The sequence below is a fragment of the Bos javanicus genome, chromosome 7 (assembly GCF_032452875.1).
Source record: "Bos javanicus breed banteng chromosome 7, ARS-OSU_banteng_1.0, whole genome shotgun sequence".
Lineage (NCBI taxonomy): Eukaryota > Metazoa > Chordata > Mammalia > Artiodactyla > Bovidae > Bos > Bos javanicus.
The window spans coordinates 60,679,826-60,702,827 of record NC_083874.1 but is presented as its reverse complement, the minus strand read 5'-3'; the positions used below and the strand labels follow the sequence as shown (position 1 = coordinate 60,702,827).

Genomic DNA, 23,002 nt, shown 5'->3' with positions numbered 1-23,002 from the left:
GGGAGGGAATAGCAGAGTGCAGTTTGCCCCATTGTTGTGAGAAAGAATGGAGGCCCTGGATGGAGCCAGAACCAGACCGCAGTCCTGCTGATCCTCACACAACAGCGAGGGGGTTGGGTTCCTGCATTAGAGTAAACTTACACTGACCCTTCCTAACTGTGTGGCCTTAGGCAAGTTACTTAACCTCTCTAAGCATCACTTTTCTCATCCGTAAAATGGGTTACTGATAATTTTTGTACTGATAGGTTAGAATAATCTTGGGGAAAATCCAACTCCTTCCCTGGTGGCTCAGATGGTAAAGAATTTGCTTGCAATGCAGGAGTCCCAGATTCTGTTCCTGGGTCAGGAAGTTCCCATGGAGAAGGGCATGGCAACCCACTCCAGTATTCTTGCCTGGAGAACTCAATGGACAGAGGTGGGTTACAGACAATGCGGTTGCAAAGAGTCAGACACAGCTGAGCCGCTATTACTTTCACTAATATGACCCAGAAGAGCAGGCATAATCTGGCCCCTGCCTAGCCTATCCCCACCCCCCATTTCCTGACACTTTCCCTTTAGCTATTCCCTCCAGCTCTTCGGCTCCCCAACACAGCAAGCTTTCCTGCTTCCTGGCTCTGGGATCACCATGAGGCTCCTTTGTCCTCCTTCAGCTGAAGCATCTCTTAGAAAGGACTTTCCTGACCACCCAGTTTCTTCAGATGCTCCTCATCCCAGGTTTATTCTTATTGTGCCCATGTCCCTAGTGACCACTGTTTGACTATGTATTACCTGATCTAGGGTCAATCTTCCCTCTAGACCGTAGAGTCCACTGTTGAATGCAGTGTCTGACACACATAGGGAGCTCCATAAACATTTCTAGAAGGAATGATACAATTTGTCAGTGGAATTATTTGAGATGATACTCTTGGCACACTGACTTGGCACATGGTATGTTGTTATTGTTATTACTATAATTATTATTATATTGTCAGACAGGCACAGGGAGATATGCATTCTTCCTCCAGTGTTTATATAGGAGCATATTTCAAGTGAAGAATAATAACTCCAAATGTACTCATCACCCAGTTTCAACATGGTTAATCTTATTTCACCTATTACTCTCCATGCTGCACACCCACACATGCAAATGCATGCAGGGATTGCTTTATTCTGAAGCAAATCCCAAACATCACATTATCGCACATTAGAGGCCTTCTTAAAGGAAACGTGCCTCCAGGACTGTGGGGCTCACAGGGGAAGAGGCACAGATATGAACTGCAGGTCCTGGCATTGCTTCTTCTTAAAGACCCTCTATGGGAGGGGGGAGGGAGGTTCAAGAAGGAGAGAATATATATAAATATAAATAATTATGACTGATTTGCATTGTTGTACACCAGAAATCACTACAACACGGTAAAGCAATTATCCTCCAATTTTAAAAAATTTTTTTAAATAAAAATAAAGAAAAAACAAATAAATAAAGAACCTCTAGGTACCAATGGAAATATGGAGATAAATACACTCCTGCCTGAGAGTTGTTAATAAAATTAAGTGAGTGAACATACATACACAGGGACAGTCCTGCCACAGAGAATGGGAGTCAGTCCCATTATGGTGTCAGCCATTATGGCGTCAGCATGGTTATAAAGCTCTGGCTTAGGAGGCAGGCAAACTGGGTTTCAATCTAGTTCAGCTACTAACAAGGTAAATCACCCTAGGCATGTAGCTAAATTTCTCCAAGCCTCAGTTTCCTCATCTGTAAAATGAGGAGATAATCTCACTTGCTTCACAGAGTGGAATGAGAGTTCAGTGTGATCATTCAAGGAAGGGAGGAACTCGCTCTAGCTCACAGAGAGACTCGGTTCTGACTAGGGGCATGGAGAAAGTAGCTCTTCCCAGTCCCCACTTCCCAGAGGCGATAATACTGCCTCTGAGAGGGTGAGAGCTGCCCAAGACCAAGTGCAGACCCAGGACGACAGACAGGGTCCCAATAGCTGTAGTGAATGAAGAGCCTTCTTTGCATATGCAAGTGGAGAAGAAGGTGACTCAGGGCTGCCAGGCTTTCAGGGGCAGAGAGAGGCACGGGTGAGGCAGACGGTGGTGAGGTTCGGAGGGCATACCTGGAAGAGCTCCAAGTCATCAGGGCTGTACTCGCTGGGGTCAGTTTCGGAGTTCTCTGGGCACCACTGCAGCTCCTCAAAGCAGGTGGCTGAGTCAAAGTCATTGGCATCCAGCTGGGAGAGGTCGAGCTCAGGAAAGTCAGCGCAGAGTTGTTCCTCCCCAGATCCCCCACCCTGAGGAGACAGGTAGAAAGGAGGTGGGTCAGAGCTGAGCCTGGCTAGACCCAAGAAGGGACCCTCCTACTTAGGATACTGGCAGTCTGAACCTTTGGCTGCCTTTGTCTAGGGCCTGATTTTGCCAAGTGACCAAGAAATGCAAAGATCTACTTCATCCTCTTGCAATTGTTGAAACTACCAGGAGGTAGGTCAGGCTCTAGCATTACAAATGCCCCTGCCTGCTATATCTTCCCTTCTCCTCCACACTCCCATACACCCCTCAAAGCCCTGCCCACATAGGACCTCTTTTCTCTTCCCAGAAATGTTTGGTTGAAAACTTGATTACAACCTGTAAATAGAGAACTACTCCTTTCTATAACTGTTCCCATTTGAAAGGGGATTTCTAGAAGGCAACAATCCTTCTATATGAATAAGGAAACAACAAAAAGCAAGAACTGACATCATTGAGTGATTGCTGCATTCTAGAAAAACACTCACTCAAGTTCCCAGAAATAATTGTCATGTCTAAAAGGGTAGACGATTACCCATCAGCAGACAATAGGTAAGTAAAAGTATAACCATCTATATCATGGAATACTACAGTGCTGTTGAAAAGAATGAGGGCATTATGTATGTTATCATATCATACATGCATATCATGTTAAATCTAAACTGCAGAACATTGGCAGGTAAAATACTATCCCACACGTGTAAAAAGAATGAGACACACTCAAGCCGCACACTGTTGATGATAATACATATGAGAATACAGTGCCAATACATAGGAGGTTTAGAAGGCCATAAGTGGTGGGTGGGGTAGAAGAGAGTCAGGAAGGACCTGGTAACAGCACTGACTAAACGGGTGCTTCTCAGAGTGTGGTCCCAGCAGGGGCAGCACCACCCGGAACCTGATGGAAACAATGCAGATTCTCAGCCTAACCCAGACGATAGACTCAGAAAGCGATCACTTTCTCACCCTGGTCTCCCAGGTTTAACAGTTACAAAGGGACTTCCCTGGGGATCCAGTGGTTAAGACTCCAAGCTTCCAATGCAAGGAATTAAGATCCTGCATGCCACTGGGAGCAACCAAGAAATTTAAAAATTAAAAAAAAAAAAAAAAGTTACCAATAGAAGGGTGCCTTGCAGATTCAGAAACAGCCTGAGCTGGGGGAGGCTGACACAGAAACAGGATACCATAGACACTGGGGTCCAGCGTCTATGAATCACAATCCCCATGTACCAGCTGTGATACCTTGGGCAAGTCCCTTCACCTCTTTGAAGCTCAACTATCTCGTCTGTAAAATGGGACAATAACATCTGCCTCATACGGTTAATATTAAATGAGGCAATGCTATAACTTGGCTTGGTAAGTGCTCAATAAATGGTAGCAAGCAGGAATGGTGACAAATTTTAAAAAATAATATAAAACAGAGTTTCATGGCAGGCAGAGATGGGTGGAACCTCCTTTGAGAACAGAAAGAGGCCTGCGTGACACTGAAGAGAAATAGGTTTTATCCAGGCCTTTTCCTTAATTGTTACCACTTACTAGGCCTCATAAATTATGAATAAATGTATATTATTAGCTCAACTTGACACAGGAAAAAGGCTTTTATCTGAATTTGGGTCAAATGTCTTAATTGGCATTTTGCAAGAATCCTGTACACCCGGGCGGCACCAAGGCTGGTTCTCGCAAGCAGCCAGTCCCTGCTTTCAGGCCAGGTAGCACATGCCCAGAGAGTGCAACTCCAGGGACACTCCCAACCGTGCCTGCCCTCTATCTGCCTGGTCTTCCTCCGAGCCACATGTGTTCAACACTCCTGGGAACTAAGCCCTGTGTCACTCGGTGAGGATTCTCAGCCGCCTCCTGGGGCTGCCTCCTCCTCCCCTACTGAGTCGGCTCATGGGGGTACAGTGGTCTTGCCTGTTCTAAACAGACGTTTGGTTTGTTTTCAGTTTTTGGCTGTGAGGAACAAGCCTACAGTACTTGTGTATTAAGTCTTTGCGTGATAAAGACTCATACATCATGCAATTTTCTCTCTCTTGGGAATCGCTTGCTCATATGGTAAGTGTCTGTGCATGCGTGCTCGGTTGTGTATGACTCTTTGCAACCCTATGGACTACAGCCCGCCAGGCTCCTCATCTGTGGAATTCTCCACGCAAGAGTACTGGAGTGGGTTGCTATTCCCTTCTCCAAAGCATTGGTGAACCTTGATAAAAGCTACCTGAAAAACTGCTCTCCAATGTGGATGTGCCATTGCCCACTCCCACAGGCTGTATGGAAGTTCCTATTGTTCCAGGCCCTCATTAGCACTTGGTTTTGTCAGTATTTAAATGAGCCATGCATGATAGCGGGGGCCTGCAAACATTATATTAAATGCTACTATGAGGCAGGCCCTGTGATGTATAAGACTCAGTGCATTCCTTTATGATTTGCCATCTCAGTGGGAAAAGAAAACACATACATATTTCATTACAGATTTTGTTAGTGCCACAGCGGAAACAAACCAGGTGCACTGATGGAGGACAAGAGAGGGAGGGGAATCTACTTAGATGGGGTTGACCAAAGGCTTCCTGGAGAAGCCAACGTCTGGTTTGAGACGTGAAGGAGGAGCCAGGCAGTTGAAGGTGTGGAGAAGGTTTCAGGCAGAGATCCAGGTGGGGACCAAGCCTAGCGTGTCGGGCACTGCCCACAGGCCAGTGAGGCTGCAGCTCAGCCCTGGAGTAAGGGGAGGGAGAAGATGCCTTCAGAGAGGCAGTGGAGGCCAGCTCAAGTAGGGACTGGATGGGTTTGGGTCTTATGCCAAGTGTGATGAGGGCGGTGGCACTAGTGGTAAAGAGCCCGCCTGCCAGTGCAGGTGACATGAGACATGTGGGGGTTCAATCCCAGGGTTGGGAAGACATCTTGGAGGAGGGCATGGCAACCCACTCCAGTATTCTTGCCTGGAGAATCCCCATGGACAGAGGAGCCTGGGGGGCCACAGTCCATGGGGTTGCAAAGAGTCAGACACGACTAAGGAGACTTAGCACACAAGCATGCACGTGGTGGGGGTGGGGCCAGTGTAGAAGCAAGCGGGTGGGCTAGGCTGACTAGCATCCAGTAGAGACTCAGGCGGGAGGGCTGGGACGACCGAGGCCCTCCACTGAGGGCCTGTGGAGCAGGAGGAAAGGCCAAAAGCAGAGACACAAAATGCTCAGCAACTGGCACCTGGCTGGCCAGCAAAGCCCCCACCTATAAGCTCTCTGGGGAACTCTTTATATATTCCAGAATCAGCCCATCCTAGTAACTCAGAGCAGCCACCTCTGTAAGACTTGCCTCTTGAATCTTATAAACAACTTTTAAATCAGAATTCCAGAATTTCAGATCAGCAAGGAACCAGCTGTCCCAAGAGGTTGTCCAGGTCTTTGTGGACAATTCAGGAGACCCCTTTCAGAACCAGATATGGTATGTGTGCACAATGCATGTGTGTGCAAGGAATTCAGACTGAACCTCTGAACCTCTTAACCTTTCGTAGACACAGCTAAGAACTTCTGACTCGCCTTCACTTGGCACATACAGAAACTGAGGTCCAAGGAGGATAATGGATTAGCTCAGGGTCATCCAATGAGAATCCTTCCTATGAAAGCCGTGCCACTGCCTTTACAAAATACCATCAAGGGGCCATGACCACTGCACTTATTGATTTACAGAGCAGCTCGACATACTCACAGTGTACCTAGGACATAAAAACAAAGAAATCTCAGCTTCGCGGCCTTGTCGATTAGGGCTGAGGCCACTCTCTGGCTAAAAACCATTAAGCGTTGCATTAACAGTGATTTCTCTGGCCCTCTCCATATTTAGAGAGGCTTTTGGAGGGGTGCTTCAGGTGACCTAAAGGGCCTCTAATGCGGCCGGCTCCTGTAGGCCCCACTCACAGAATGGTGGGGGCAGGGGCGTCAGAGCACAGGCTGGCCACTATGACTGAGCGCTTTCTATACACCGTGGGCCAGGCCCAGTGCTTCATCTGCATTCTCTCACTGGATTCCTCTAACAACGCTGCAGGTGCACCGTGGGCCAGGCCCAGTGCTTCATCTGCATTCTCTCACTGGATTCCTCTAACAACGCTGCAGGTGCACCGTGGGCCAGGCCCAGTGCTTCATCTGCATTCTCTCACTGGATTCCTCTAACAACGCTGCAGGTGCACCGTGGGCCAGGCCCAGTGCTTCATCTGCATTCTCTCACTGGATTCCTCTAACAACGCTGCAGGGCAGGTGGCACTGTCCCCGTTACCACCAACGAGGAAACTCGGAGATCCCGTCACCTGTATTGATCTGCCAGGGCTGCCATAAGAGAGCACCACAAACTGCGTGGCTCAAACAACAGAAATACTTTGCCTCCGCGTTCTGGAGGCAGGAAGCCTGAGATCAACATGCTGGCAGGGGTGCCGCCTTCCGAGGCCTCTCTTGTTGGCAAGTGGATGGCGTCTTCTCTCTGTGTCTCTCTTCCCATCATCTTCCTCCTACACATGCCAGGCTCCGTGTCCAAATTTCCCTAGATTAGGCCCACACTGATGACCTCATTTTAACTCGATGACCTCTGTACTAGAGACCCTATCTCCAGATAAGGTCACATTTTGAGGTAATGGGGATTAGGAGGCCAACATATCTTTGAATGGAGGATGCAGTTCAACCCTTAGCACCCAGGGTCCCAGAAACACAAAGCTGAGATTCCAACCCTGGGTTTCCTGGCTCCCTGCACAGCCTGTGCCATTGTCTGACATCCTGCTTCTGAAGGTGAGAAGGAACTTTTAAAATCATTTCCTCCCATTTATGGGCTTTCCTGGTGGCACAGTGGTAAAGAATCCTCCTACCAATGCAGGAGCCACAGGAGACACAGGTTCAATCCCTGGCTCAGGAAGATCCCCTGGAGGAGGAAATGGCAATCCACTCCAGTACTCTTGCCTGGAGAATCCCGTGGACAGAGGAGTCTGGCAGGCTACAGTCCTTAGGGTTGCAAAGAGTCGGACACGACTTAGCAGCTGAGCATACATGCATCCATTCCCATTTATGGATGGGGAGACAGAGCTTTGGGAAAAGTCTGAGAAAGACCCAAGTCACAGGGTTAGCTTGCAGCTGAGCAGGGACAGGCCTGGGGCCACACGTGCTGTGCTGTGCGCTGGCCCCAGGCACAGAGCCCCCGGTGGTCCCCACCACAAGTCTGCTCACACCACTGCGGCAGGAACACCTCTGGCTGCTGCATCACCTGTACCCATTCCTCCAGCAACATCACATCCCATATCTAAGCAGGCTGCAGCTGCCCCAAGCCAGGGAGATAAACACTCCTGGCAATGGATTAATGGTGCTTCATCCAGGTTCACATAAGTGCCTTCATTGGAAGCTTGTGCATCTTGTCAGAAATCGATTCCCTGTTTAAGACAGAATGCCTCTGCAGGAAAAATTGGTGGCTCCACTTTCCAGACTACAACTCAGCAAATCGCCTAGCTTAGTGCGCCTGGCCAGAGCACATTCTCAGAGTTATACCTGGTGGAAGGAAGCGGGAGGGGGGAGGGGCAGCTGCACTAACAGAACCTGGGTGCTGGGCCTGCCCGCAGTCACTATGCATCCTTCAGTGGGTTGCCTCCTCTCTTGGGTTCTCACTGCCCCCTCTGGAAAAGAGAATATCAAACACACAGACCCTATGGACCCATCGTGCTCAAGCGATTGATATAATTTTGTACTTATCTAGTTTCTGTGATCCACATAGACTTTGGGATGAAGGCAGAATAAATAAATGAAATTTATGGAGGGGGAAACAAAGGTACAGAAGGAAGGTCTGTATTAACATGGAAAGAGGCCCAGACAAGAAAGACAAAGGGCTAAGCCTGGCTTGGTTACTAACACTCATCCTTTGAGATCAGGACCTAAATTTTGTAGCCTCAGTTTCTATCAACAAAATGGGGATAATAAAAGAATCCTACTTCACAATGTCCTTACAAAGATAAAACAACACAGGTCTAGATACCCAGTGAATGGTGGTCACAGATATAGCACTTAGAGTTGACATTCAAGTGACATTCATAGCTATAATACCTTCCCAGAAGGCAGGAAGGTAGGCAGTGGTCAATGTTCCCACTGCACTGATGGGCAGAGCAGGGCCTCTCAGAGGGTCAATGCTTCAAGAACTCGTCTCCTGACCCATCCCCTCAGTCCTAAACCTGACGCCCTCAATCCTGTTCCTTCAGCCTGCACCAGCCCCCACTCCAGTGTTACTGTGGCTCGTGGTTTCCCTTGGAGGATGACCTTGCCCTAATGGACAGACCACACTGGCTCGCTCTGGGCCTCACACACTCCTTGACTGCCATCTTGGATGCCCTAAGCACTGCCCTACTGCCCGCTTGGAGCCTCCTTCACTGACAAAGTTGTATTTGAAGGTCTCAGGCAAGTTTTCCCTTTTAAATGATTGGGCATGAGATCTATTAGGGGTACAGGTATGTAGCACTGGGCTCACCTTTCCTGCCTCCCTAACCGTGGCAGACACCACTAATCAAACACCGCTCTACTTCCCAATGAGCCCCAAGCATTTGCAACGAGGAGCCTTCACGGCCACTGCTAATCCATTAGACCCAGCCTGGTCTAGACCTATGAGCCTGCGCCTCTATTTGCCTTCTAGGAAGGGAGGGAAGTAAGTACGCAGGAAGTCCCCACAGGGTCATTTCACTATAAAGATGTTTTCCTTTTTCTCCTCCCATCTCTGCTATTTGGCTGGCCTCCCACCCATTCCCCTTCCTAATGTGGAAGCCCACTGATCTTCCTTGAGGACATCATCCCTCCTCCCAACCCAGTCAGTCCAGGTGAGTACAGTCTGGCCAATTTAAAGGGTTTCATCCAGTGATGATGGCAACTGGTTCACAGCAGTGGTTCAGGGTGACCACCAGGAATGTGCTGGAGCATCTGGACAAGGGTGCCCAGCTGCTTGAATGTAATTCTGGAGACACTGAGAGACATTTTTGCTTCTGCCTGAGAATGAAGCCAGCACAGGGAATGCAGAGCAAAGAAGCAAAGAGAGATGTATTCCTGAGAAAAGAGTGTAAACACTTGGATCCAGCTGTGCCTGAAGCCAGTCTAGTCCCTGTTTTTCACAAATATGTGAGTGAATAAGTTCCCTCTCCAGATTAGGTGCCAGCTGGAGTTTATCATCTACCAATGAAAAAGTTATAATTGATTCATCCCTCTTACAACCAAAAGAAAAAAAATCTAATCTTCCCACTGTCTTCCAAATTAGTACAAAACTCCTAAAGATGCTTCCAGGAGAATAGTAGGAAAAGTAATTGATTTTTAGACCACAAAGAAATACTACCAGCCTCCTCTGAAATAAGACTCAGGAGTCATAGACACAAAATTAAGCTCCAGGAAGAATAAGTAGAAAATGCAGGAGCTCTGAGCCAGCCTAAAAGAAAAAAACATTCTGAGCTTAAAGATAAAGCAGACCATTGAAAGGATCTTTTACCGAAACACTCAAGGCTAAGTGTCTCAAAACATCATGGAGGCCCTTTCCACATGAAAGCGTCAGTCCCAGGCCTGCCGAGGGCAAACTCAGTGACATTCAGCCCTTTTCAACCAGGTCCCAACCCCCAGCCACACAGCTGCCCACTCAGGGCTTAGGGTAAGGTGATTTGATGGAAGATCACCAGATCTGGTGGGAGTGGGTCCTCCAACCCAGAGAGCAAAACAAGTCCAGGGCTCAGAACTGGGCTACAAGGCCAGGCCAGACCCAGACAACCAGAGAGGATGACAAGTTAGTTATCAGTGACCTTGAGAAGGCAGCTCTGATTGGTAGACAGATGAGCAGGAGGTGGGGTCTCTGATATTTCAAAGCACCAATCGGCCCTGGGTCAGTCACCTTAGGACGTGAGGGAGCAGTCAGCTTGGAGCTCCTCAAAGTTTTCATCATTTTGGGCAGTTTTCTGTTACTTGCCATCAAACCTAATCCTAATCAGGCCTTGTCAGGCCTCTGGTACAACAGACGCTTCCCTAAGCAACAGGCCGGGTTAATCCACACTCTTCATCCCTTCCTGTAACAACACACATTGCTAAGGCCCACAGTGCCCCAGTGTCTCAGAGACAACCCTCCAGGTCATCTACACACCTGCCTCCAGTGTCTGGGTTGTTTGTTCAATGTCGGTTGTGTTTTCTCCCAAACACAACTATAATTACAGACTTTTTGGTTTTTGCTGTGCCATGGGGCATGTGGGACCCTAGTTCCCAGACCAGGGATCAAACTCATGCCCTCTGCAGTGAAAGTGCAGAGTCCTAACCACTGGACCACCAGGGAATTCCAATCTTTACAAATTTTATTATTTTTTAAAAATTATTTGTTTATTTGGCCACACTGCACAGCTTGCAGTTCCCCAACTGGTGGGTCAAACTCAGGCCCACAGCAGTGGATGCATGCAGTCTTAATCACTGGACCACCAAGGAATTCTGATAAGTACAAACTAATGAAATGGTTCATCAAAAGAAAATATGAGGATAAGAGAAGAGACTTCAACAGAAACTAAGTTGAAGGCTATGGAAGGAGTCAATAAAATTGAGCTGTTTTTGTGTTTTGTTTTTTTTTTCCTTAAAAAGAAAACACAAAACCCTGCTGTCAAATTATGTGTGGGTGAATTAATAGTAGAAGATTAGGAAGACATTGGCAAGACTCTGAAGAATCTGCACTTAGATTGCTTGACGGGAGTCTAAATTCTTCATCCAATTGAGTGCATCCCCAGTCTGGAAACAGGAGCCCTGGCAGTGTGGGCGTGGACTAGGCAGGAGAGAGCTCGGAATTTCAGTGCCAGCAGCACAAGCAGTCCCAGAGCAAAGACTGGTAATAATGAATGTGCACGCCATATGGCTTCATTAAACAACCTAGGTAGGTATTAGGTTTTATGGTTTTGTGCTTTCACTGACTTTGTCTGAGGAATTCCCCTCTCTGGCCCTCCACCTACCCCTCCAACCCCCAGCTGTAGTTCCCACTCTTTATCAGATAAGGTGACTATTATACATGAATTGCAGCCTCCATAGCACAGAAAATTAATCTCTACAATGGACTCCCAGATCTGGGGCTTTAGGCACTGGAGGAACCTAGGGAAACACTTCCAGAGACAGAAGACTCTTATTTTGCAGACAAGGACACTGAGGCAGAAAGTCTCCTGGGACAGGTGTTATCTTAGTCATATCCTTTCTTCCTCCCTGTTGCCTTCCAGCAGCCCCTTTGCCAGCTGAGATCCCTAAGATCTCTGAGAGCTGTGCCTGAGCGAGGTGGCCTAGGGTGAAGCAGCTCCTGGATGTCCTGGCAGGTGGCTGGCACCGAGGTCTTAGGGGATGCCATCAGTGCCCCACCACCCATTCTGGCACCTGCCAGGCGGCCCAGGCTGCCCCTGGCTTGGAAAGGTGGTGTTTTGTTTATCTGAAAAGCGTAAAGTGTACTCTGTGACACGAGCGGACGAGTGAGTGAGGGTGTTCCGGGGCACTGCCATTCGCACACTGTGCTCCCCTACAATTGCTATCAATTTTCTGCACTTGAATTCAAGGGCCTCTTGAACTCAAAGGAGAGCAGCAGGAAAAGCGCTTTGTAAGCTGCGAAGTGCATGCAGGTATCCACCGGTTGTTAAGACTGGTTGAGGCTGGCCCTGGCTGATCACCTGCTAGTTGCAGGGCATCCCCTAGCCTCTTTCCATCTCCAGGGACCGGCCTGCAACACAGAACGGTTGTGTGGCTTGAGTTTCCACCCTGGGGCCTCTGTGCCGGCAGCTCCCTCGGCCTGGGAAGCCTTCTCTTGCTTTCATCTGCGCACAGCTGGTCCTTTCTTATCAGCCCCAGCCCAGATTAAGTGTCCCTCTGAGACGAGCCTTGCTGACCACTGTATCCTGAAGTGGCTGCCAACCTCTCTCCCATCACCTACTCCAAGTTCCTCAATTAGCACTTTTCTCTCTCTGATGTCCCCCCACCACTTTTGCCGGTATTTTTTTTAAATTGTAGTAATATATACATAATATAAAACTTTACATTTTAACCATTTTTAACTGGGCAATGCGGTGGCATTAAGTATATTCACACTGTTGTGTAACCAGCAGCAGCACCCCTCTCTAGAACTCTTCCCCGTTTTTCATGTATCTACTTGTATATGTTACCTCCCCCAGCTAGGAGTTCCATCCGAGCAGAAGCTTGTTCCCCGCTGTTTCCCCAGCCCCTAGCAGAATGCCTAGAATGTAGTGGCTGCTCAATAAACAAAGTGACAGCCATGTGGAAGCGCCCTGTAAAGGGTGGTGCTCAAGAGCAAGAGAATGTAACCCGGACATCTTTTCCATTAAGTCTCGAGACGAGGGCCAACTGCCCAGCAGCCTCAGTTTCCCGATAATGACTTTTGTCCTACTCTGTGAGGGCAAAAGCCCAGGAACTCCTTTTCTTCCCTGGTTCCAGGCCCCTTTGAGAGGCCAAAAATGAAGACACACGATCACACAGGCCACCTGACATTGACACTCACCATTTCAACACATCAGCTCTACCCAGAGCAATGTTTTATCATCACTGAAGGGCAGGCACAAAAATAGATGGCGAGGATCAAATGCTGCCCTCGGCAGTGGTTGCAAGGCCCTGGCATACGAGGACTTGAGGCCTGGGAGGCAGGGGGGTCCTCTGTCATAGGAGGGCACAGACACTGGAAGGTGGAGTCATGGCTGGGATTTGGCTGAGGTGCGGGAGGTACCAACCTCGGGCACCAAACATCCAGCGATCGAGACAGGTCATATTTGATGTAATATTGTGAAAACAATCAAAATTAATGCCCGCCCCCCAATCCAGGATGAGCAAAATATCAAAACACTAAATAAAGACAAGGTCAGTGGTACTGACTTCTCCTTTTGCTTCAGACTATTTGGCTCCGCATGGCAGTCTTCCTACCTTTAAAAGATGTGGTATTATTATATTCAAAATGGATATTTTGGCATCGACTATTAACAAATTAACTAACACACTAACTATTGCAACATATTTAAAGTGTTGCATTAAAATATGACTTATCTTGATTACTGAACTTTCTGTCATCTCAACTTTTGTGCCTGAGCCACGTGTCTCCTTTGCCTCACAGTGCTGCTGCTATTGCTGCTAAGTCGCTTCACTCGTGTCGGACTCTGTGCGACCCCATAGACGGAAGCCCACCAGGCTCCCCTATCCCTAGTATTCTCCAGGCAAGAACACTGGAGTGGGTTGCCATTTCCTTCTCCAATACATGAAAGTGAAAAGTGAAAGTGAAGCCGCTCAGTCGTGTCCGACTCTAGCGACCCCATGGACTGCAGCCTACCAGGCTCCTCCATCCATGGGATTTTCCAGGCAAGAGTACTGGAGTGGGTTGCCATTGCCCCCTAATCCTAGTGAGAATGAGTGACTGTATGTTCTGGTGACTGAAATGAGACCGGATCCTGTCCTAGATCCCTTTAGTCTGGGGGCTCGGTTTCCACATCTCTACAATGGAGCCCATAACCCTAGGGTGTTCCAGTCCTGTCCAGTGAGGCCTTTGGGACTCTAAAGTGCTATCTATAGGTGACGAACTGTTATCACATTTTTATCAAAGGCCATAAATGGTCCATGACCATGGTGAGCAGCATTCAGCTTTGAGGTGAGTTGCAACAAACTTGCCTGATTCATAAAGACAGGAGTGAAGTTTGCTAAATGAATAGGTTTTGCTTAAGAAAAGAGATTAGAGCAGATTCATGGTTCTCCCAGCAAGCAGGACCTCCTCTCCCATTCTGATTCCTTTACTGGATGGGAAGGAAGGCAGAGGGCTACAGTGAGCCCTGGGAAAGCACCCACTCCTTGCAGCTGAAACGGACAACCCCTCAACTCCCTGATCACACTGCAGGATCGCTGTCCTTCACCATCACATTTTCTGGAGTTCCCTCAAAATCAGAATATGTTCAAGAGCAGGGGAGGAGGGACTGGCATGTGTCAGCTACCTGAGGGTATGAGAAGGATGAAGAAATGCCTGGAAATGGACAGTGGTGTTATCTGTACACAGTCGTGAATGTACTTAATGCCCCTGAATTGTACACTTAAAAATGACCAATATTATCTTATGCATATTTTACCACAATAAAATTAAATGCTAAAAGTCCCAGAGACCTAAAATAAAGTGCCTGGCCCACTCCTTCTGGAGGAGTTCTCTGGGGTCCTACGGTGTCCACGTTCTTTGCTTCTATTTATGTGTTCCTTGCCGTGGTTGGCAGGAGACCCGGGGGAAGCTGGGCCAGAGCTCAGCTGAGAAGCCCTTCTGCCTGTTCACACTGTTATAAATAACCCAGAAAGAGGCAGAAAGAGGGGTCTGGCATGAGAGTGAAGGTCAGGCAGCCCCTTCATGGCATTTGAGGAAATGTCACGCCCATCGGGCCAGCAAGGTACCGGCTCACATCTCCAGCCCCCACGCTGCCCAGGGCTGACTGTGGCCATGCTATCGTGCCAGGGAGCATCACTCCCACTCTGGAAGGGCAGCCCCAAGGTGGCCGGCTCCTGGAGGTTCAAACAGAGAGGAGACCATGGGGTGAGTTGGAGGAGCAGAGAATAGCTGAGGATCCCCTGGCCCAACGGGCAGAGGGTGAAGTCAACTTCCCAAGAACCCAGGGCAGGGCTCAGCCACCAACACAGCAGCCTTGGCTTGTCAGCCAATACACACAGCCCGTGGAGGGAGAGATGACTCAGCAACACGCAGCCCACAACTGCCCCTGCTGGGGCTGCTGCACAGCGTGGGAGCCGGGAAGGGCCTCACAGCCCATCTGGTCCTGTGGTTCCCACGCTGGGCTCCCTGGGGAAGCCCCTGCATGCTCTCCACCCCCGCAGCCTGCCAGCGCCCTGGGCTTGGAAGTGGGAGGGATGATGAGGAAGCTAATTAATTAGGTTTTCCATTTTTATTAACTAAAAACTACACAGTGGCAACGCATCATACTCCTATTTAACCTGAGTGAATTCAACATTATAAGCTTGCCAAAAACCAAATACACAGGAAGCCAAATTTCTGTTTCTTTCTTCCATGTTAGAAATATGACGACATTATGTTTTGCACATGAATTTTATACCTCCCCATACCCACACACTCATACCTATTATTCACATATGCTATTTTGTCAGCAACTTAAAAGCTTTACTGGGTTCATTTGAAATCTCAGACTAAGAAGCCACTTTCCAAGTAGGTGGTATCTACTACCAGCAAAGTGGGTATTTCCACATGGTACAGATGCAGAAGCTAAGACCCAGGGAGGTAACATGACTTTGCAAAGAAGAATGTAAATGTTGGAGAGTCTTTATGGGCTCAGGAAGCCCAGGAAAGAAGGTGCTGTGTAGACCACAGAAGATACCACCAAAGCTGGGGCTCGCCCACCATCCCCAGGGAACTGGAGGCACAGCTGAGACTAGGGGCTGTTGCTCACCCTCCTGCATTTGCACGAGCCTTCCCCAACTTGTCACCGCCCTTGACAAAAACCCAAAGTCCTCACTGGCCTATGAGGCCTGGCGCAGCCTGGGCCTGCCTCCTCTCGCACAAATTCCTAGGCCCTCTCACCCTTCCCATACTGCGAACACAGCAGCCTTCTTCTCCTGGAGTGAAACTCTCTCAGCTTGGGCTCTCCACCTATGACACATCTGTCCTGCCTGGTCCCAGGTTACTTATCCAGCATTGGGTCTCAGTGAGAGGCCTTCCCCAACCCCCAACCCGCTATGGATCATGTCCCCGTGTGTTATGCACAGCATAAACCCAGAGACTGTCTGTCTGTCTGTCTCCTCCAGAATACCAGCCGCAGGAGAGCAGAGGTCCAGGCTTGTCCTCTGTTGAATCCTGGTGCCTGGGACAGTGTCAGGCACAGAGTAGGTGCTCACTAGATCTTTGTGGGATGGGTGGAGGTGGGCCTGGGGAGCAGAGCTCCAGTTTCCCAGGTCAGTTCAGGCAGCTCTGCCTCACCATGCTATGAGTCCTGCAAGGCCTCCCTCTCATACACCCTCCTTTCCTGGTGGTGGGGGGGAGGGGGGTGTCCTTCTCCATCCATTTATTCCTTAAGGAAATACATTTCACAGAGGTCAGATGATGAGAAACCCAGACCCATGGCTCCCAGATAAAGCTGGTGGGAAACAGACTCTCTCTGGCCCCAGCAGGCCCTCCCTGGTCATGTGGTCAGTGAGGGCCCACTTACTCACGTCCCCCAGGCCCAAGGCACTGGCTCTCTCCAGCCACAGGCCAACCTGTCTCATGTGGAAGTGTGTTCACCGGGTATGTAAAGTGAATTTTTGTCAACTAAATCATACCTTTCCATTCCCTTCTTCTTAAGTAACAAGGAGGTGGTCCACAGGGTGATATCACCACTGGTTTCCCAACCAGAGCCAGGGCCTTCATGGTGGAATAACAGGCACCAGAGCTAGGAAAGGGGCACCATCTAACAATGCCTGGTTACCACCCAGCCTGCAGGGAAACAGGCTGGAAGTGGGGGTTCTCCAAGACAGAAGAGTGAGGTCTTTCAGGGAGTGAAGTCCCTGCCATGGGAGCCCACTTCTCTGACCTACCGGGCTCCTCCCACCCTGCCAGGATTAGGGGTCTCAGGGCTCATAAAAATCCTTTACGCCTGTAAACTAGACATTCTCCCATCTGACCCTTACAACAGGGCAGAGGTTAAGCCATTTTTTTCTGATGGGGAAGCTGAGGTTCAGAGAGGGGAAGTAACTTGCCTTAAGTCACGAAGCAAGTTAAAGAGAAGAACAGGACTAGAACTCCCAGACCTCTGCCTCAGTTGAAGCAAAAATATCACTGATTAGGAGCAGCAATCTTGAACTCTCTGCTCAAGTGGCATGGGACCTTGGACAAGTCCCTCCACTTCTCTGAGCCTCAGTTTCCCTATATTCCAAAACTGGTTAGGCTTGGAGACCACGGTCAGTCAGCTGGGCTTTGGGACATGCAGGGTCAGCCTATGATGTCCTGGGCATGGTAGGAAAGCCTTAGCTGCCCCATTGGCAATTCCCAACAAGGGGGAGAGGTGGAGGAGATGGAGGTGATGACCACTGCAGGAGGCATCACATGGGGTGTGTCTGTAGTGGTGTTGTGAGAGGGCACGTGGAAGATCTGCTAGCTCCTCACTCTGCTACTCAAAGTGCAGTCACGGACCAGCAGCATTGCCCAGCCCTGGAGGTTGTTCAATTCTGCAGAATCTCATGCTGAAGCCTAACACCTCCTGAATCAGAACCTGCATTTTAATAAGATCCCTCGGTTGATTCATAGGCACATTAAAGTGTGGAAAACAAAAAAATTTTAAATCGGAAGACCAATTGTAACATGTGACCTTCAGTTCAGCACCTAAATCCTCCGAGCCCCAGCGTCTGCATCTGTGGAGTAGAGATAACAGAGTGTACACCTCAGGGGACTGCTCTGAGCGTTATGTTAGATCGCGCATGCCAACAGTCTAGCCCAGTGCCCAGCAGGTAACAGCTGCACACACTGCTAGTTCCTTTCCTTCCTGAAAGGCCGGAAGGAAGAACGCCTCTGCTTCCATTCCAAGTCCTGCCTGCAACATCTGGGAGGCGAGGAAAAGACCCCCGTGGGGCAGCAACAGATGGGGACAGGGTGGGAGCAAAGGGAGAAAGGAGGAGGGCAGAGGAAATGAAGAAGCAAAATAAAAACAAGCAACAGAGACCATCTGAATCCCCAAGAGGCAGGCGACATGTGAAACCCAGAGACATAGCCATTTCAGCTCACGTCAGAGGATAAAAGGCTGAGGGTGGAGGGGCAAGGGCCACGGGGCTGTGTCCCCTCAGGTCACACACGGCCCCTCCAGCCCAGCTCTGAACCAGTTCTTGTAGCCAGGGTGGGCACAATGCCAACTAAGGGTCACTGGAGCAACCAGACAGAAGCCGGGGGGCTCGGGCGGAGCCCCGAGAAGGGTTAAACTTGGCTGGAGAACACTGATCCAAGGGTCGGTCAGCCCAGAGGAGCTGGACAACAGGGGGCTGGGCTGTGTGATTTTTGGCTGAATGATTTAAACTCTCTGGGCCTCAGTAAAACAGGAGGTGGTAATAATAGCCATAGGGATCCTACGAGGATTTAATGAGAAGGGCTTGCATTGTGTCAGATGCACGGTAAGTGCTAAAAAGATAACAGTCATTCCTGAGATTACTACACAGGAGACCTGAAGCAACTGCTGGAACAGATGCAGCCCTTTGGGATTCCAGAACTTCCTCTGTACCCCATCGCTGTGCAAACCCTTCCAGCTCAGACTGACCCAGTCCAACCACTATCAACTCACAACTTACTGGCAGCCATGGCTTCCTGCTTCTACTCCAGCCCCCTCCAGGCTGCTGGGCAGGGGGCAGCCATAGCCAAGTGCTTTCAAGTCGCAGATCCGACTGTACTGGACCCTGTTTAAAACCTTGCTTGTTCCCAATTCCTCCCAGATAAAGACTCAAACTCTTCAGGAGGCCTTTACCATTCTGCATGATCTGGCTTCTCTCTACCTGTCCAAAATCATTTCCTGGCATTAACCCACAGTCCACCCAACTTTCAGCCCCACTGACCTTCTCTCCAACACTAGCACTTGCCAGGACCTCTCTCCCATAAGACCTTCGCATGTGCTATTCCCTCTGCCTGGAACATAATCCCACACATAGATGCTTTGTCTAGTTATCTCGTATGTACCCTCCACTCTTTACCTCCTGAGGAAGCTTTCCTTGAGCTATGCAGACTGCAGAAGGAGCCTGGCCTTCTGGAGGTCCTGAGCCTTCAGAGCTTATCACAGTTGGTAATTAAACATTTACTTGCATGGGCATGTTATTATTGCTCACCAAGGTATCCTTGGGCTTCCCTGGTGGGTCAGTTGGTAAAGAATCCACCTGCAATGCAGGAGACCTGGGTGTGATCCCTGGGTTGGGAAGATCCCCTAGAGAAGGGAATGGCAACCCACTGCAGTACTCTTGCCTGGGAAACCCCACAGACAGAGGAGCCTGATGGGCTACGGTCCATAGGATTGAAAGACTTGGACATGACTTAGCGACTAAACCACCACCACAACGTATCCCTGGCACCCGGCACATAATAAGTGTTTAATAAACACAGAGAATAAATGAACAACTCCATTCTTGGCAACCATCTCACCGCCCTCCCCAGTCCTAGGAAGTCCCACCTCACCCCTCACATCTTTCCCTAGGCCTTAATTAATCCTCTATACACACATGGGACAAACCCCAGGGCTGCCTGGTCCTCAGCCTCTACCCCTGACCTGCAGGACCAATGCCAGAGATCCAAACGTTTCTAGATCTGATTTTCTTGAAAGCAGCTTTGGGCTATGGCCAGGGGAGGCGTGCACCGCCGGCCTCGGCAGTAAATGCTGATGAAGCTGTCTGGACCAGCTGAGCTGAGATCAGGAAATGCCAAGATTTAAAAGCATCCGGAACCCATTTATTTATTGTTGTTCTTGCACTTCCAGGCTATTTTAAGCTTCAGATCGATCAGATCCTTTCTCCAAATATTGCTCCAGAAACACCCACCACGCACCTGGCCCTACCTGTCAGGGCTCAGCTGCCCCCTGCCCCATCTGACACACCACCCTGATGACAGCAGAAACAAGAAGCTAGTCTTGTTGATTGGGTACCTCTGTGAGCTGTAAGTGAAAGTCCCCAAACATCTCAAAGGTAGGTTGTATTAGCTCCATTGGGAAGATGGGGAAACTGAAACTCAGAGAGGTAAAGAAACTGGCCCAGGGTCACACAGCTAGAAAGTGCTGGAACTGGGATTCATCCCCAGATCATCCAAATTTAAAGGTCAGCCTGGGCTCCTAACCACTCAGATTATTGCTTCCCTCATTCCCCTGCCACAGCTTTTCATACACACTGTGGGGTTTCTCATCTTGCCCATGCCCTTCCAGCCACCTGCAAGGACCAGCAGAGTTCTCATGCCGTGAGTCAGAGCCACCAACCCCCATGCGTGCTATATGGGAAGGTTGCCAAGCTGGGCTGTTAAGAGAAAAGGGGAAGTTAACGTTATATGACCATGTTTATTTTTTTAAATGATGCATGGGTGGGAAGATGGACAGATGGTTCATAGATTACCAGCTGAGCCACCAGGGAAGACCAGGATTATTGCCAGAAGGACACAAAAGAAAGCACCAGGAGTTGGGGGGTGGGTTTCGGGAATAAGGAGTTGACTGGGGATAAGGGATGTCAGAGAATATCTGCTTTCTATGTTGCGTCTTTCTTTACTCTTTGAAGGTTTTTATTTTCATTGATCATATACAGGCTTCAACCCATCCTTAAAAGGCCAATTCTGACTTCCCTAGTGGTCCAGTGATTAAGAAACCACCTGACAATGCAGGGGACACAGGTTCCATCCCTGGTCTGGGAAGATTCCGCATGTCTTGGAGCAACTAAGCCCATGAGCCACAACCACTGAGCATGTGCTCCGCAACAACAGAAGCCACCGCTGTTCACCGCAGCCAGAGAAAGGCTGTGGGCAACAACAAAGACCCAGTGCAGCCAAAAATAAAACAATAAATAAATAAACGTCCATTCACATACCACCTCCCCCATGGAGCCTGCCCTGATCTCCCCTACTTGTCTCTCCTCTGCATCCCTACCACATTCTGGCTGCATCTCTCAGGGCAGTTAGGCCACTGAGCCTGCATCTTCAACGTGCACACACCCAAGGGAGTCCTCAGCCAGGCAGGAGCCTGGGTCATTGTCCTGAGCCTCTGGGGTCTCCCCCAACACTGAGCCTGAGCCTCTGCTGAGGCAGGGGTGCAGAGAGGCCTGCCAAAGGAACAATTATGTTGCTTTCTAACTTGGTCCATGACCTCCTAAAGCCAAGGAAGTTGGAAACTCTAAAATGGAGCTGGGGGATGGGGAGGAGAGAAGAGGAAAGCAGAGAATCAGAGGGTAAATTCAGCTCCTGGAAACCTGCCCGGCGCGCATCCCTGGGAAATGACTCAAGCACGGCTGATGCCAGCAGACAGTCCATTTGGGCCCTGAGGTCACCAAACCTCATCACAGCCCTGCTTATTAAATATAGAGGCGCATGAAATAAAGCCACCAATCTGGTGTAGGGCTCAGAGGAAGGCGCAGAGACAGGGACGAGAGGCAGGGAGTCTGGCCCCGACTCCCCACCCTTGACTAATCACCCAGGAGGCTCTGGGCTGTGGCTGAGACTGGATCCTTCGGTCAGACTCGGCTTCTAGCCTTGGCGAGAACTTGGTGACAGTCCTACTTCACCTCCCATGCAGCAAGGGGGTTCCTGTCCCCCTCAGCACCCACCCCTGCCTGAGGACCAAGGAGAACTCGGTAACCTGTGGCCCATGATAATCACAACCTTTGGTGAGCCTCCCTTTTATGCCATGCACTCCACAGCCATCTCATTGATCCTGCCCAACCAAGTAAAGAAAGGCAGACACCATCCAGTCCATTTTACAGACGAGGAAACTGAGTCTCAGTAATGTAAGTAATGTGCTTGAGATCACACAGCCAAGTTAAGTGATATTGGAACTAGATCAAGGCTGCATGGGGGAAAAGCCAGAACCAGAACTCCATTGGCTGGAGCTATGGGACCATAGCCACCGGGGGCTAGAGGCCTCAGCTTTCTCATTATCTCGGGGCTATTGGCCTACAAGGCAGCCTAAGAATCACTGAGTTGAGGCCATGCCTCTCTGTCTCTGATCACATACCCCTGGGGGCACAGTGGTGGGCTGAGACATACTCCAAAGGCACAGGCCAGGTGAGGTGCCTCTTCTCAGAACTCCCTCAGATTTTCCCTCCCAAGACCTGGCATAAAAGAAAGTTAAATTATTCACTAGTAAGAAAATTCTTCTACTATAAAAAACAAGAGTATGCTAGGGACTAGAATGTAAAAGCCATAATAATTGTTTTTGGATAAAATAACAGTTTTTATGCTGTGGCTTCTGTTTAAATAGGTTGTAGGTTTAGCTGACAGAACTACATTGGAGGCTGTGGCAGGACTGTTAAGAACTGTGGGATCAGATAGATCTGCATTAATTGGGGCTCAGCCACTCAATCAGCTGTGTGACCCTGGCCTGATCTCAACCTCTCTGAGACTTAGCTTCTAAATTGGGAATGATAAAATCATGCTTGCAAAGTAGGAGTCCTTAACCTTTTCTGAGTCATGAATCCCACTGACAGTCTAATAAAGGCTATAAACTTTTCAGAATGTTTATGAATGCATAAGATAAAATAAGTGAAATATTTTTAAATGCATAAAATAAAACAGGATTATTTAGGAAATCAACACTATCAAAATACATTTATAAAATATTAAAAAGACTAAATTTATGTTACAGTAATATAGCAGGCTTCCTTATTACTATAGTAAATAAGATGTAGTAGCAAGTGTAATAATCACCAGTAATTTCAAAGTAGCAATGAGTATAAGTATTCTTAGGTATCCGAAAAAACTATAATGTGATATGAATATTATCTGATTTCCATCAGTGACAAAGTCAAGGTACCACTAATACTTCTACGGTTTGCCACCTACATTCACAATGGGAGGAAATGCTAAATTTCACTTGGAGGTTGGCAAAAATAAAGATGTGATTTTTTTTTTTCATCCAAGTTCACAGACCTCTGAATTCTATCCCCTGGGGTTAAGCAACTCAGTTGTAAAGCAGTCTACCCAGGGCCTGGCATATCCTGTGAATGTTCTTCAGGGTAGCTGGTTCAAGCTATTTCAGACTCTGCCCCCAGACAGGACAGGGTCTGTTCCA

The 23,002-nt window shown here is 48.9% G+C and overlaps 1 protein-coding gene across 4 annotated transcripts in view; it reads right to left on the bottom strand.

Annotated features, from left to right (window-relative positions):
- Nucleotides 1–23,002, bottom strand: part of PPARGC1B (PPARG coactivator 1 beta) — a 120,386-nt gene that overhangs the window by 34,151 nt on the left and 63,233 nt on the right. For 2 of the 4 annotated variants that reach the window (XM_061424009.1, XM_061424010.1), the window contains exons 2-3: nt 2,100–2,273; nt 769–855 (exon numbers count right to left, since the gene is read on the bottom strand). In XM_061424009.1, the coding sequence (XP_061279993.1) occupies nt 769–855; nt 2,100–2,273 (261 nt within the window). The remainder of the gene's footprint in view (nt 1–768; nt 856–2,099; nt 2,274–23,002) is intronic. The other 2 variants (XM_061424011.1, XM_061424013.1) reach the window with 1 other exon arrangement.